This window comes from Fistularia commersonii, chromosome 12, assembly GCF_037954325.1.
Source record: "Fistularia commersonii isolate RoL2024-O1a breed Wild chromosome 12, RoL_Fcom_v1.0, whole genome shotgun sequence".
Classification (NCBI taxonomy): Eukaryota; Metazoa; Chordata; class Actinopteri; order Syngnathiformes; family Fistulariidae; genus Fistularia; species Fistularia commersonii.
In genome coordinates, this window is record NC_141295.1 from 7,758,043 (window position 1) to 7,772,960 (window position 14,918).

At 39.7% G+C, this 14,918-nt stretch overlaps 1 protein-coding gene across 1 annotated transcript; it reads left to right on the forward strand.

Moving 5' to 3' along the window:
- Positions 1-958: 958 nt before the first annotated feature.
- On the forward strand, positions 959-13,082 carry adra1d (adrenoceptor alpha 1D). Its single transcript, XM_086156211.1, has 2 exons — positions 959-1,922; positions 11,010-13,082. Exons 1-2 carry the CDS (start codon positions 965-967, stop codon positions 11,555-11,557), a joined length of 1,506 nt encoding a protein of 501 aa, XP_086012337.1. The 5' UTR covers positions 959-964; the 3' UTR covers positions 11,558-13,082.
- The last annotated feature ends 1,836 nt before the right edge of the window (positions 13,083-14,918 follow it).

Below are 14,918 nucleotides of genomic sequence, written 5' to 3' on the forward strand. Positions count from 1 at the left end.
TGGGTTTGCCCATCATGGTCTTACCCCCAGATTTGTGCTCTGTGTCATGGTTCATTATTACCGTTTTTTTTTTTGTTTTTTTTTAACTAGATTTTCAAGTCATGGTAATAATCAAGTTTTTGTATAGAAATATACACTGGTGACTAAACCATTGTAGGCCACCACGGATGTTCTTAAAACCTAATATTAAATTAGCAGTTTGTCACAGCAAGTCAAATCCTCACATAAGTGGTGTGATGAGCATCTCGGGTTGATTCTTTCCCATGGAGGGCTTGTTTGTGTGATCTGTGACTTTGCCTCTTGACCTTTCATCTCTTCTTGGCTCCCTAGTGGTTTGTACAGGCCTGTCCTTTTATCCAAGTTATGCACACCAGGCCTGGGGTGTCAGCTGCAGTGTCACTGGGAAACTTCACAGCTTTGCCTCAGGCACTCCATTTTTACTTCATTGCTCTGAGCTTGCTTTTTGATGCAGTTAAGATGGCTTGATGTCTCTTGCTTGGACATACTTTTGACTGTTTCTGCATGTTAAATGACCGTAGTATGTATTTTCTTTCAACAATATGAAATCAATATATTTGATGACGCTCTCTGGTGGAGACTATGAATGCAACAGTTTGCGATTTAATGGGTGGAGCTACAGGTTCAGACCTGCTGTTCGAGCTTTAACTGTCGTCAAAATTGTTTTAAAGGATGCTACCAGCAGGGAAGAAATGAACGGTAATTGAGTTTTATTATTATTCCTGTTGTTGCTTTTCTGTGTTAAATTCCAAAGTTCAACACTAAAATCGGGTATGAAGCATCTGTTATTGAAGGGTAATATATTTAATTCTTTCTCTCTTTCACATGACTTGTGACACATCGTACCTGGATTTGTGGACTGAACCGAACATATAAGACGGAAACATCCGGAATGTTCCACTGAAATATTCCGAAAAATCCACGGTAAAGTAGTTCGTCGTTCAAAATGACGGATTCAAACTTGCGGAACAAAAGCATGTGTGGGATCTATTTTACCGAAACGTTCAATGGCTCTTTTTCCGAGCAAACACATTCCAACAACAGCATCCCAAAGTGCTCGAACTTTTCACTGGACTCCCAGGTCATCTGGGTTGGAATATTTCTTTTGCTTTTTATTTTGGTAGCGATTATCGGGAACATTCTGGTCATTCTGTCTGTAGTATGTAATAAACATTTGCAGACTGTGACGAACTACTTCATTGTTAACTTGGCGATGGCAGACTTGCTTTTAAGCATGATCGTGCTGCCATTCTCTGCGTCTTTGGAAGTGCTGGGATGCTGGGTGTTCGGTCGAGTTTTTTGTAACATCTGGGCGGCTGTGGATGTGCTGTGCTGCACAGCGTCCATCCTTAGCCTCTGCATGATCTCCATAGACCGGTACATCGGCGTAAAGTACTGCCTAAAATATCCCAGCATCATGACAGAGCGGAAGGCAGTGGTGATTTTAATCATGGTGTGGTTGTCATCCATGGCCATCTCGATTGGACCGCTCCTGGGATGGAAGGAACCTCCACCTGTCGACGACAGCATCTGCCTGATAACGGAGGAGCCTGGATACGCTCTTTTCTCCTCTCTGCTCTCCTTCTACCTCCCGCTTTTGGTCATTCTTATCATGTATTTCAGGGTCTATGTCGTGGCCCGAAGGACTACTAAAAGTCTGGAAGCGGGGGTGAAACGAGAGAGAAATAAATCAGTGGAGGTTGTCTTGAGGATACATTGTCGCAGCTTGCTCGAAGACGCGCGTCCGGATTGTTCCAAGAACCACAAAACCCATCCGTTACGGAGTTCGCTCTCAGTGCGTCTGATGAAGTTCTCCCGTGAGAAAAAGGCTGCGAAAACACTCGCCATCGTCGTGGGGATGTTCATTCTGTGTTGGCTCCCCTTTTTCTTCTTTCTTCCAATGGGTAGGTAAAAAATTCAGTTTTTCTTCTTAAGAGCAAATGTAGCTGTAGACTAATGGAATTTTTCTTGACCATTTTTTTTTCTAAAATATAAACTAAGTGCCTGTACAGGTGTCCAACTGAAAAAAATATATAGATGCATACTGTGAGATAAAATAAACAACATAGGCATGGTTTAATCAGTATTTAATGTATTTGAAAAACATGATGTTAGTAATCACGTCCTCAAGGTCAAAATTAGCATAGATGGTCCAGCCAACAAATGAAGTGTTCTTTGCATTGTCAAAACCAAATGAGGCAAATTTAATTTGTCATCTGTTTGAATGTTATAATTAGTCTCCCAGAGAGTCTATTACCTCCTTCTGTGTTGTCCCTAATGTGAAATCCATTTTATGAAATATGACAATTTAATTCTCTGTAAATAGGCCGTGTGTTGCTCATTTGAATGGCCTCGTTCGTAGATTCATAGATAAAATATACAAACTTCATCATCTGGTTATAAGGGTGCTATGATGTTACAGTATACCAAAGCAGTCGATTTTTATAGGTATACTACTCAAAGTTACACTCACCCACTTGAAGAGATACTCCACAGGCATATTAGTTAACATATGACAGAACGCCATGATTTCTATCGGCGTTCAAATACAATAAAAACAGTAATAATGTCTATCAGTTTCAAGGCATCATAAGTGTAATCCCACTCCACATTACTATTTCACTTTGTGACTTGCATTGTATATTTTTTCTCAAATCAAAAGTTGCTGAGGATGAATGTTGACAAAATGACAAAAAATGTTTTTTACGTTACCCAAAATAACAGAAAAATACATAAAATACACAAAAATCTCTGAAATATGTAATTTCATTATTAGCTATAGAAGGACAGTATTGGATCACATCCAGGTATTGGATCACTTAATTGATGGGCGGATGGGGAATTTTACATTTTTGTTATTAACCATCTGACTAACAGCATCTGTTTCACGTGTTTTGAAAGATGACTTTTGACTTTGTTTACACTGCTGTTTAAGACAAATATTCCCAAGAGGACTGGTGAATTTACTTGAAATAATAACTATCACAGAGGGTATTCTGTGTCTTTCATGGATGACTGTTGAATTTATGTGGAGTTGCCACAATCTACTATTTTGAGGACATTTTATCTTCAGTCCGACACCTTTACGGTTTGTTGGAAAATACATAACCAACTTTTTCTGAGGGGTAGAAATTTATTTATATCTGATTATGTCAGTCAGGCCCTCTGTCTGCAATGTTCATTCTGACTCATCTGAAACTTCAATATTATTCAAAATACTCAATACAAAATACTACTTCCGAGAAACTGGTGGAATAAGGAGACCAAGTCTTTTAGATCAACATATACACTCTGTGCACAATTATTAAGCAAGTTGTATTTTTGAGGATTAATTTTATTATTGTACAACTACAGTGCTCTTGGCCGATCAGAAATGTTAACAAACCCTTAAACCTGAACATTTAAATGTTAAAAGTGAAGTTTTCATTTTCTTAAGATAATATCTATATGTACACCTATATTAGGCAACTGTTAGTGTGCAGAATTATTATGCAACTAAATGGAAAAAAATTGAAAGATTTTCCCATCTCTCTTGTTTATTTCACCTGCTAACGTGAGAATAATTTACAAACTAAATTTACTTTATTTCTTCTTGAAAGATGCAGACATTTTTCTCGTACCACTTCTTGAAGAAAGTATCTTTTAAAAATTGGCAGCAGGTCTGTGAGTTGATATTAAGTCAATTTTCAACCCAAAAAGGTCCAACTTGCTCATCTTTAGTAGTTCCTCCCCATACCTGTACCCCACCTCTACCTTGCTGGTATTTGAGTCAAAGTGGAGCTCTGTGTCTGTTACTGATCCAACCACAGGCCCATCCATCTGGTCCGTCAACAGTCACTCTAATTTCATCAGTGCACAAAACCTTTGAAAAATCTGTTGTCAGATATTTCTTGGCCAATTCTTGACGTTTCAAACTTATGTGTCTTGTTCAGAGGTGGTCAGGTTTCAGCCTTTCCTATCTTGGTCTCTTAGAGCTGAACACCTCGTACTTCTTGACACTCCAGGTAGGTTGCAGATGTGGAACATGGCAGCACTGGAGGATAGTACGTTCTTAGTGGTTTCATGTTTGATTCTTCTCAAATCGCTGGTGGTTAATTTGCGTTTTTACTTCTCGACACGTTTCTTATGACCTTGTTGACTATTTGCAGCAAAACTTTTGATGGCTCTGTCATCACATGCCAATATCTCAAGAGTGCTGCATCCCTCTGAAAGATTTTACAATTTTTGACTTCTCAGTCACTTAAATCTCTTTTTTGGCCCATCTTTCCTGAGAGGAAGAATCTGCCTAATAATTATGCTTAATAATTATGCTCACCTTGATATAGGATGCTGATCTCCTAAGGCCACACCATCCTTTATTACACAAATACACATCACCTGACATCCATTAAATCCAATAAGCATTCAATTTTTTACAACTTTAAGTTGGAAATAATGGATAAAATGATGATATGGTCAAAATAATCAATTGCTTAGTAATTGTGCACACACTGTACAAGCATGTATGTAAAGTCATGTATAAGTTTGAAATGAGTGATTTGGTATTTAGTTTTAATTTATTAAATGAGATAAAATGGAACTCACTTTTTATTGAATACCTGTAGACAACATTACAATGGCAAGACACCATTGACCCTTACATTGCCAAAGAGTTTAAATTTCATGGAAAAATTGTGGAAATTATCTGCATAAAACCATGCCTGAATGGATTTAAAATGTCTTAAAGATGCTCCTTGGTGATTCTAAACAGCTACAAGTCTTCAATTCTGTATCTAGACATTTCTTCATAGCCAAATTCAGAATCAGTATTGCTATAATACACATACTGAAATACTTTATATACACAGTAGATTTTGTTACTTTTTGAGTTGCTTGAAACTACACCACAAGTAGAAATAATTTTTTCCAAGTAGAGATAGCCCCTGTAAATATTAGTAATGCTTATAAATAAAATGACTTTCCAATAGATATAGTATTAACCTGATTTAGTAATCGATTATTATTTTTCAAACGTTTTTTAGAAATTCAGCTTAGGAGTTCAGTGATATGTTTGGAACAGAATAAAGGACAATGGTATTTAAGATACATTATTTTCAACAATACATTTTCAAGTTGACTGGCCTCTAGGTGTTTCCTTGGGCAAGAGATTCTATGGCTGAACACTAAATCTATGGTTGCTCTAGGCTTGAAGTCCGCAGGCTCTTGAGCTTCTCAGGCAAAACATTGGTTCTTATGGGTACAGTGGTCCCCTTCTTGAGCTGCCACCTTATCGTGGTGGAGGGGTTTGCGCGTCCCATTAACCCTAGGAGGCTTTATGCCTCTGGAAGGGTCATCCAAGCCAAATTGGTTCCAGGTGAGGGACCAGACAAAGCGTGGCTCAGAAGGTCACCCATGATGCAGGTCCCCCCCAGAGCCAGGCTCAGGGGCAGGGCTTGATAGCGCCTGGTGGCCAGACCTGCACCCATGGGGCTTGGCTGGGCACAGTCCAAAGGGGTGACACGGGTACCTTTTCCCCTGGGCTCACCATCCATAGGAAGGGTCGAGGGGGTCTTACACCCAGCTACAGAAGCTGGTTATAGGGATATTGGATGTCACTTCTCTGGCGGGGAAGGAGCCCAAGCTGGTGTGTGAGGCTGAGAGATTCCCACTATATCTAGTCGGAATCTACTTTTCCGTCATTTTCTATATCCAATATTCCAATATTTGTTTTTGGACTTTTGTGCTCGTTACAGATTGTCCATAACAAACACCTTGTTCAGGCATAAATGTGTCCATAAGTGCGAGACCTCTTAAATCCTCCTTCCGTCAAAATGTCTCCCGATGAGGAGGCAGAGCCGGGGGACTCTGGAGTCGACACACTTATTTTTGGGTCTGAAGTTGCTGGTGCAGTCAAAAAGCTGTCCAGTGGTGGGGCCCCTAGGGCGGATGAGGTCTTTCCTGGGTTCCTCAAGGCTGTGAATGTCGTAGGGCTGTCCTGGCTGACACACCGCTGCAGTATTGTAAGGACGTCGGGGACAGTGCCGCTGGACGGGCAGACTGAGGTGGTGATCCCACTTTTTAAAAAGGGGTATCAGAGGGTGTGCTCCAACTACAGGGGGATCACACTCCACAGCCTCTCTGGTAAGGTCTATTCAGTAGTGCTGAAGAGGAGGGTCCACTGGGTTGTTGAACCTCGGATCCAGGAGGAGCTGTGTGTTTTTTGTCGTGGTCGTGAAACAGTGGAAACCAGCTCTATACCCTCAACAGGGTCCTCGTATGCCTCAGGGAATAGGAGGACCCTGCCCAACCAGTCTACATGTATTTCATGGATCTGGAGTAGGCATTCGACAGTGTCCCGCAGGCAAACCTGTGGGGGGTGCTCCAGGAGTTATACGGGCTGTTAGGACCCTGTATGATTGGTATCAGAGCTTGGTCAACATGGCCAGTTGTAAGTTGGAGTCCACCAGGGCTGGCTTTTGTCACCGTTTCTGTTCATAACTTTTATAGGCAGAATTTCCAGGCGCAACCAGGGCATCAGGGGATCTGGTTTGGTGGCCACAGGATCGAGTCTCTGCTGTTTGCAGGTGATGTGGTTCTGTTTGCTTCATCAGTCCACCATCTTTAGTTCACAGCAAATTGTGAAGTGGCTGGGATGAGGATCAGCATCTCCAAATCCGAGACCACGGTGCTCAACCGGAAACAGGTGGCGTGCCCACTTCAGATCAGGAAAGAGGTTGTGCTCCAAGTGGAGGAGTTCAAATATCTCAGGGTCTTGTTCATGAGTGAGGGAAGGATAGAGCGGGAGATCAACAGGCAGATCATTGCAGTGTCTGCAGTGATGTGGATTCTGTCCCGGTTTAATCTGGGGAAGAAGGAGCTCAACCAGAAGAAGAAGCTCTCAATTTTCCAGTCGACCTACAGAGCTACCCACAACAAGGGACACGAGCTATGGGAAGAACGAGATTGCGGGTTGAATTTTCTCCGGAAAGTGGTCAGACTCACCCTTCGAGATAGGGTGAGAAGTTCGGCCATCCGGGGGCAGCTCAGAGTAGAGTCGTTGCTCCTCAGCATAGAGACGAGTCAGATGAGGTGGCTTGGGCATCTGGTGAGGATGCCACCTGGATACCACCGAGGGGAGGTATTTCAGGCATGCCCACCTGGGAGGAGGCCACAGGGAAGACCCAGGACACGCTGGAGAGTCTGTCTTTAGGCTTGCCTGGGAATGCCTTGGGATCTGCCCAGAAGAACTTGACCATGTAGCTGGGGAGAGGGAAGTCTGGGCCTCCCTGCTGTGGCTGCTGCCCCTGCGACCCGACTTCAGATAAGCAGCAGAAGATGGACGGATGGGTAAAGTAGGTCTCGACAGTATTTATGAGTGACTCAGAATTTAATGAATTTAGGATAACAACTGTTTATTCACAGTCTCAGTGACTATGGAATTCATATACAAGGATCATTTCAAACTGGGCACCAAGTGGCCACAGACAGAATTTATTCTTGCATTTGAGAGTACCTTTTGACTTTGGCGAGCCTTATCAGGTGATGTATGCTGATTAGTACATACATCGTTGCAGTGTTTCAGAACAGAAGTTTTCTTATAAACTGCATGCACATGAGTTCAGTGTGTTTGTAATTCCATCTCTTTAATACAAGGTTTTCATTTTGGAAAAAAGCACAAAGATTTCATATTTTATGAAAAGTTAATGCTGTTATGATTGAGGGTATGTAAGGACCCAAGTGCAACACAAGGCTCCACACCAACAGCAAGCTAAAAAACAAAACACAAATTTACTTAGGGTCCAGCAGCAGGTGAACCGTTACTCGAAAACAGGTGAGGGCAGGAACAGGTAGAGGGATGTGGATACTTGCCGACAGAGCCATGAACTTGAAGAGACCAGGTTAATACTGGCCAGGCAGGAGGGCACTGACATCCACCGATGGGGCAGAAAACTTGTAGAGGCAAGGTCAGTACCAGGAGGCCAGGCAGGACGGTGCTAGCATCTACCTTCAGGGCAGGAAGGCCTCGGCGGGTAATGTTAGCTCAGTAAGAAAAATGCTGAGGTTCATAAGGTCTGGCTGACAAACCACTGAAGAAGTCTTAACTGGTACGGAGGGAATCCCGTCACTGACCCCAGGGAGAGAAGGAAGACGGAACAGGAGATGTAGCCCCTGCACAGGCTCAGGGTAGAAGGGAATTAAGGGGACAGAAAAAGGCAACTCCTATGAACAAACACAAAATGAGTGACAGACAAGAGGATTAGGTCACAGTAGACTGGGAGAGCGGTGGGCCCATCGAAACTCAAAGCAGCAAAACAGGAGTGAAGAGAGCAACAGTGTGGTCACGATACAGCAACTAGTCAATGCCGGAAATAGGTAGCAGCCATTGTCCCATTTAACAAAGTTAAATTAAAGGTACAAAAAGAGTTACATTCGACATTCCCTGTCTATGTATATCAATAAGCAAGATGATTTAACCCAATAATAACTACCACTTACGACACTGACCAGCTGCTTGTTCTGGGCCTGTATTGCTACAAAATAACTACCTTATTTGACCAGGAATGCAATTGCACACAAAATTTTAAAAACTAATATTTTGAATGTCTCTTTGTCTTTTTCTAGCCCTATTCATGTAAGAAAAACATACACACATTAAAATAATTTATGAGATAATTATCAACTTCATATGGTAAAACTGCCAATACCTAGTTTTTCTCTATTCTATGCAAGCAGATGCCTTATGATAAAGTTTGATTAACAAAGACACACAGCAACATCTGTGAAAAACGTGCTGTGGATATCAATTCATTGTGGGTTGGAGAAACATGTGTAGGATGACAATCCTAATGAGTTTCTTTTTTGCGTCGATGTTTGTATTATAACATTTAGTTATTTAAAAAAATCCACAAATTCAAACATTCATAAAAAATAATTGCTTCAAGTTATTTAAAAAATATGAAACTTTTTCTTGTTATATAAACATAAAATATTATGATCTGTTCGATTATGAGGTTCTGCCAAGTTTATTTTTGTGTTTCTTTTGTTGTTTTTCTTTTTGTGGTAATATTAATAGAAGTGATAGACTGTCTGTGACTGCCTCATTTACATATATTGGAAAAATTTCATGATGTGTTTGGTAGCCGTTAGTTATTTAGGTGGGACTTGAATGGAACCATAATTTTTACCCTTATTTCAAATAGACAGTGATTCACAAAATTAATAACTAGTTTTTCGTAAATTACTTCACCTGATGGGATCAAATGTAACAATGTCTGACATTAGAGGGCTCATGTTAAAAATAAATATTGTTGTCAGTAAAATTATACTAATTTTCAAAGAAATGCAATTAAATGTTAAACTCCAGCTTTGTCTACTCACATATTCACTATCCCTCCTCTGTACAAGACCAAACCATCTCTGTCTGGCTTATCTGACTCTGTCTGGCTTATCCTTAATCACCCGAACCCTGGTCAATCTTTCCATCATTATCTCTCTGGTTGCCAACCTGTACAGATCATCCTCTCCTGTCTTTAATGTCCAACCTTTAATGTACACCCTTTGTTTGGCCTTTGCTGCTGCTACCTTTACCATTTGCTGCATGTCTCTGTACTGTCTGTTCTCTTCAGTCCCCTCAATGTCCTACTTCTTCTTTGCTATACCCTATGCACACTCCTGCACTTCTTCAATCCACCACCAAATCTCTTTATCGAATTTCTAGGCAACACACCAAGAACTCTCTTAACTGTCTCACTGTTCACATGAGCTATAGTTTTCCAGTCATTTCAAGATCTCCCTGACTACCCAGTGCCTTCCTCAACTCCTTTCTGAAAACCATGCCACACTCCTTTTTCAGTTTTAACCACTTTTTGCTCTGCCTTTGTCCTCTTCACCTTCCTTGTCACCAGATGCATCCTAAAAGTTACCATCTTATGCTGTCTGGCCAATCTCTCACCCACCACTTCTTAGCAGTCACTGATCTCCTTCAGATTACATTGCCTATAGAAGATGTAGTCTACCTGTGTGTGCCTACTAATGCTCTTATAAGTTATTCTATTTCCCTGTCTTTTCTCAAAAAAAGTATTCACTACAGCCATTTCCATCCTGTTTCCAGAGTCTATCACCGTCTGTCCATCTGTGTTCCTATCCTGGATACCAAACCTGCCCATCAATTCTTCACCCCCTCTTTTAAATACTATATATACTCTATATATCTGGAGGTGATGTATAACTCAGTCACGTCTGCACGAGTGTTGCTCGTGACAGCACAGGTGGTTTGGAGGATGACTCTGGTGACAAGGAAGATGAAGAGGACAAAGGCAGAGCAGAGGACAAAGTGGTGGAAGCTGAAAAGGGAGGAGTGTTGCATGGTTTTCAGGGAGGAGTTGAGAAAGGCTCTGGGTGGTCAGGGTGAGCTTCCAGATGATGGACAACTACAGCTAGTGTTATCGGGGCGACAGGTAGGACAGTACTTGGTTTGTCATCTGGAAGATAAGCAGATAAGGAGACTTGGTGGTGGAATGAGGAACTGCAGGAGTATATACACAGAAAGTGGTAAGCAGAGAAGAAGTGGGATACTGAGAGGACTAAGGAGAACAGATAGGAGTACAGGGAGATACAACGTGAGGTAAAGATAGAGGTAGCAAAGGCAAAACAAAGGGTGTATGATCTGTAGGGACAGCTGTCTCAGTTGTACAGCAAGAAGGGAGAGAATGATCTATACAGGATGGTGAAACAGAGAGATAAAGATGGAAAGGATGTACAAAGGATGGATGTACAAAGGATGTTTTCTCCTCCATTGTGTTTGCTACTTTTCAGGGACAGTAGGGGTAAGCTTGTTAAATAAAAGATAAAACAAAAACAAGTTAAGTTGGGAATAGTCAAAGAACACTATAATTTTTTTTTGAAGATTTCGATAAGATCCATGAAATGTAGTATAAATTAGAGTAATACAGATATGTATTGCAGTTTTTCAACCCTTTGTTCATCTTCATGATGGATCTCTTTCCTTTTAGGTTCCTTCTTCCCATCGCTGAAGCCGTCTAAAACTGTGTTCAAGGTGGTCTTCTGGCTGGGCTACTTCAACAGCTGTATCAACCCCATGATCTACCCCTGCTCCAGCAAAGAGTTTCAGCGTGCTTTCATTCGACTGCTTAGGTGTCAGTGTCACTCAAAACGAAGGGTACTGCGTCGTTTCTATGACCAAAGGTGGCGATCAGCCACAAAAGGAGTGGCCAGGGAACTGAGAAGAGAACACAAGCCTAGTTCTGGTTTGCGTGACTCACAGATCAGCTCTTTGTTACTCAAAAGGAAAGGGCACTTTCTGAGTTTTAAGAGAATTAGATTATTTACACCACTCCAAAGTTCTTCCTTTCAGCTAAAAGAAAAAGTAAACAATCTTTCAAATAAAATTAGGGTAGGGACAGGAAAAGATACATCTACAGTGGGGCGATTTGACACAGTTGACACAGTGTCTATGGGGATTTACAACAGCTGCGAGCAGAGCTGTTTACAGATCTATGATCTGGCAGAATGTTATGGTCTGAAAGAGACTGACATTTGATTCCCTTGAAAGAATGTTATTACTAATTTTCAAAGGACCAAACTGGACCAAAATCCGAGGATGGCTGATAAAACACTGTCTGTAGTGATTAGACATCTGAAAAATAAACCAAGCTGCAGGCCAAGACGGGTGGCATGATTGCAGCAGTCAACCACCTGTATGTTGATTCTTTATGATCTTCACCAGCCATTTATCACCACCCCTTTTACAGCCATCTGACACTATATGAGGACAGTCAACCCCATTTTCCCAAATTCAAAGGAAAAGTAATGACATCAAGCTGAAACACTGGGATGTTTGAGACATCCCAGTGTTTCAATCTATATTCAGGCAAATGAAATATTTCAGAAAGAATTTTGATATGTATCTCTACATCTTTGTCTATATTTTTTTGTTGACAAAACATTGTAATGGGAGGGCTCATGCGAACTATTAGAATACTGCACGTAACTTTCTGTTAATGTTTGGTTTACAAGTTTTCATTCATATGAAGATCTCAACATATAAATTTATGAATACAACTGTCCCCCTCATTGAAATTTACTTTTCAGGTCGCTTTTGTAGCCTGAAGATGTGTTTGTATGTTTTCCTATACCATGCTTATATAAAATGAAAACTAACGTAAAAAGGGATATTACAAGCTGAGCCTGTGATTTTTTTTTGTATTGTACCTTATTTTGTACCTCATTTTGGGTCGAAGTGTACCTTTTCTTTTCTTTTCTTGTCTTACTTTTGAAAATCCTAGGGTAATGATAGAAAATAATATAAAAATATTTAGTTGTACCAAAGTAAGTGCAAACATGTCAATCTTGGTTATTGTCACAGCAGGAACATAAAAAAAAGTAGGTGTGTAGACTGAAATTGGAGGTAAAACAATGATAGAGAGGTAGAGAAGATAACTGACCCCCTGTTGCAACACTATTTTCAAAGCAGTTTCTGACAGTGATTGTCTGAAGTCCCTGATTGAAAGCCTTTTGTACAGATGGCCCATTTGTTCTGATTGCTGGATTAAACAATGAGAAGCAGTGTTGTACCTTTGTGATGTGTACATTTAATGATGGCAAGCATGATTGTGGAGGTTCTTAGTCATCCAGGTCATGGTCAATGCTTGTCAAATCTTCTTGGAGCAACTCACTATTTTTTTTCCCACAAATACGTTATACCTCTATCTGAGAGGCTTCTACAGATCAGACTGAACTGTTGGTTCAGTCCGAACAATCCTTATTGAAGAAGCCTCTTACATGAGAGGTGAAACATTGACTGGCATGATTGTGTGTCCTTGTGTGATTTTGGGACATTCATGTCATGCTCCCACCCTAGTAAGAGTTATCTTGTAAAACTTGTTAATATTTTAGATTGAAAGCAAACCACAAGTATTTCATATGATTTTCTCTCCTATAATGTTCTGACAATGTGGTAAATAGAAAAGTCCATAGCACATAATATATAATATTGATTAAACTGTTCAATAAGCTGATAATATCTTGACTGATTATTCTGTTACTTTTTTGTCACCTGTTTGTATTCTATTTGGTATGATTAAATAAAAGCTGAACAATAAATTAGCACAAATTTTCCTTTTGATTATTGCATTTAAATAGCATTACTTCAGCCGAATTTACTTCACCAAGCACTGTCTGAAGTCTTTTTATTCTTGTACATTTCTTTCTTTTCTTCATTATCCAAGTTTAGAAGGAATTATATATTTATGATCCTCAAATCAGAAGATTTGGGAAGTAATGTGGGAAGATACACAGTGTGTGTGTAAATGGTGTGGTAAATTGGAGGTCTTATTTATACACTCTAAACAGGATGAGTTAAGAAAAATTGTGCCTAAAATTATGCTTCTCCAAAAGTGTAATGCTTGAATATATTAATTCAAAAACAGTTTGGCACAGTGTTAATTACCTGTTGATGCGACACAGATCCTTTGGGGTTTAGGTTGCTATTCTGAGAATCTTCTTTGACATTGTGGTGGTAATTCCACATAAGGGCAATTCCATATATTCAATTGTTCTGGAATCTTCCTAAGATGTCTTGCAGCTGGTTACTTCCATAGAATTTTAGGTGATTATAAAATACTAATTTCAAACAGTTCATAACATTTCTATTATATTTGTGATTATGAGCAACAGACATATTACCTCCCAAAGGTTGAAAATCTTTAACTTAATAGATTAGCCACAAAACTATTTGGCTTTAAAACATATTTTGAAATGTCAGTAAAAGACAAAATCTGTAGGAAGAAAATTATTTATTAACGGTAATAACACAATGTACAATAAATTATTTATTAATTTTATATACATTTATTAAATCATGCCACCGCAATGACCTTCTACAACAGGGTTCTTCAACATGTTCAAGCAAGGAACCCTAGAACTAATGGAGAGACGGAACGGACCCTATTATATATCATATTAAATGCTGTTTTATATTAAACTGGGCAAAGTGACATTTAGAAATGTACCTTGTTACTGTGCATTCAATACAAAGCTGTTGAAATAATACACAGGTATATGTATTCATGTTTTTATTTCAAACATGCACAGCACACTGAGTCGGGTAATCATGCCACTGCAATTTATAAACATACCATGGCAAATTATATTAACGCCAATATCAGAATAATATATCAATTATTTGATAATCTCACATGCAAGCTACCCACTTTTCCATTTTTATTTAAAAAAGTAAATGAGAAAATGAAAATTAGTGGTGGCTAATTAGTGCCACTGCCATGCATGAACATACCAGTTATAGTACATACAATACTGAGCTATCTAAACTGATTTTTTTTTTCTTTTTTAAAATAAGTCTGGTGTTGCGATTGAACGTATGCCCAGTTTGAGTGAGCGCCTGTGTGTTGCTGACTGTGCATTTCTGACTGAAAGATTCCATCTTCTGCCTTCATCCATCTGCTCACTTCAATATGATGGATTATGTTAGATGTTAATGTCAATACGAACCTATTGAAATATCTCCACACAATTTGTATGAAATGTTTTTAAAAATGTAAAATAATGGTCTAATCAAGCAAAACCTTCACAACCCCCCTAGACTACCTTTAAGGACCTTCTCTTGAAGACCTAGGTCTTATAAAATAGTGCCTGAATCCTGCATTCAAAATCAATATTAATGGTGTCTTGATGGTAATAATAGCCTTGTTGAACCCAGACAAAGAAGGCTTTCTTGCTCTCAGCTGTCACTTTCCTGTCCAGACTCATCGTCTCGCCATAAATTTTTGTGGCAGAGAACACACTGCATTTACACAGATGTAAGAAGGAAGATGTTTTGTTATGGATTAAGGAACTGTCAGTGAATGAAGAATATTGATTTCTGCGAAGAAAATACAATGTCA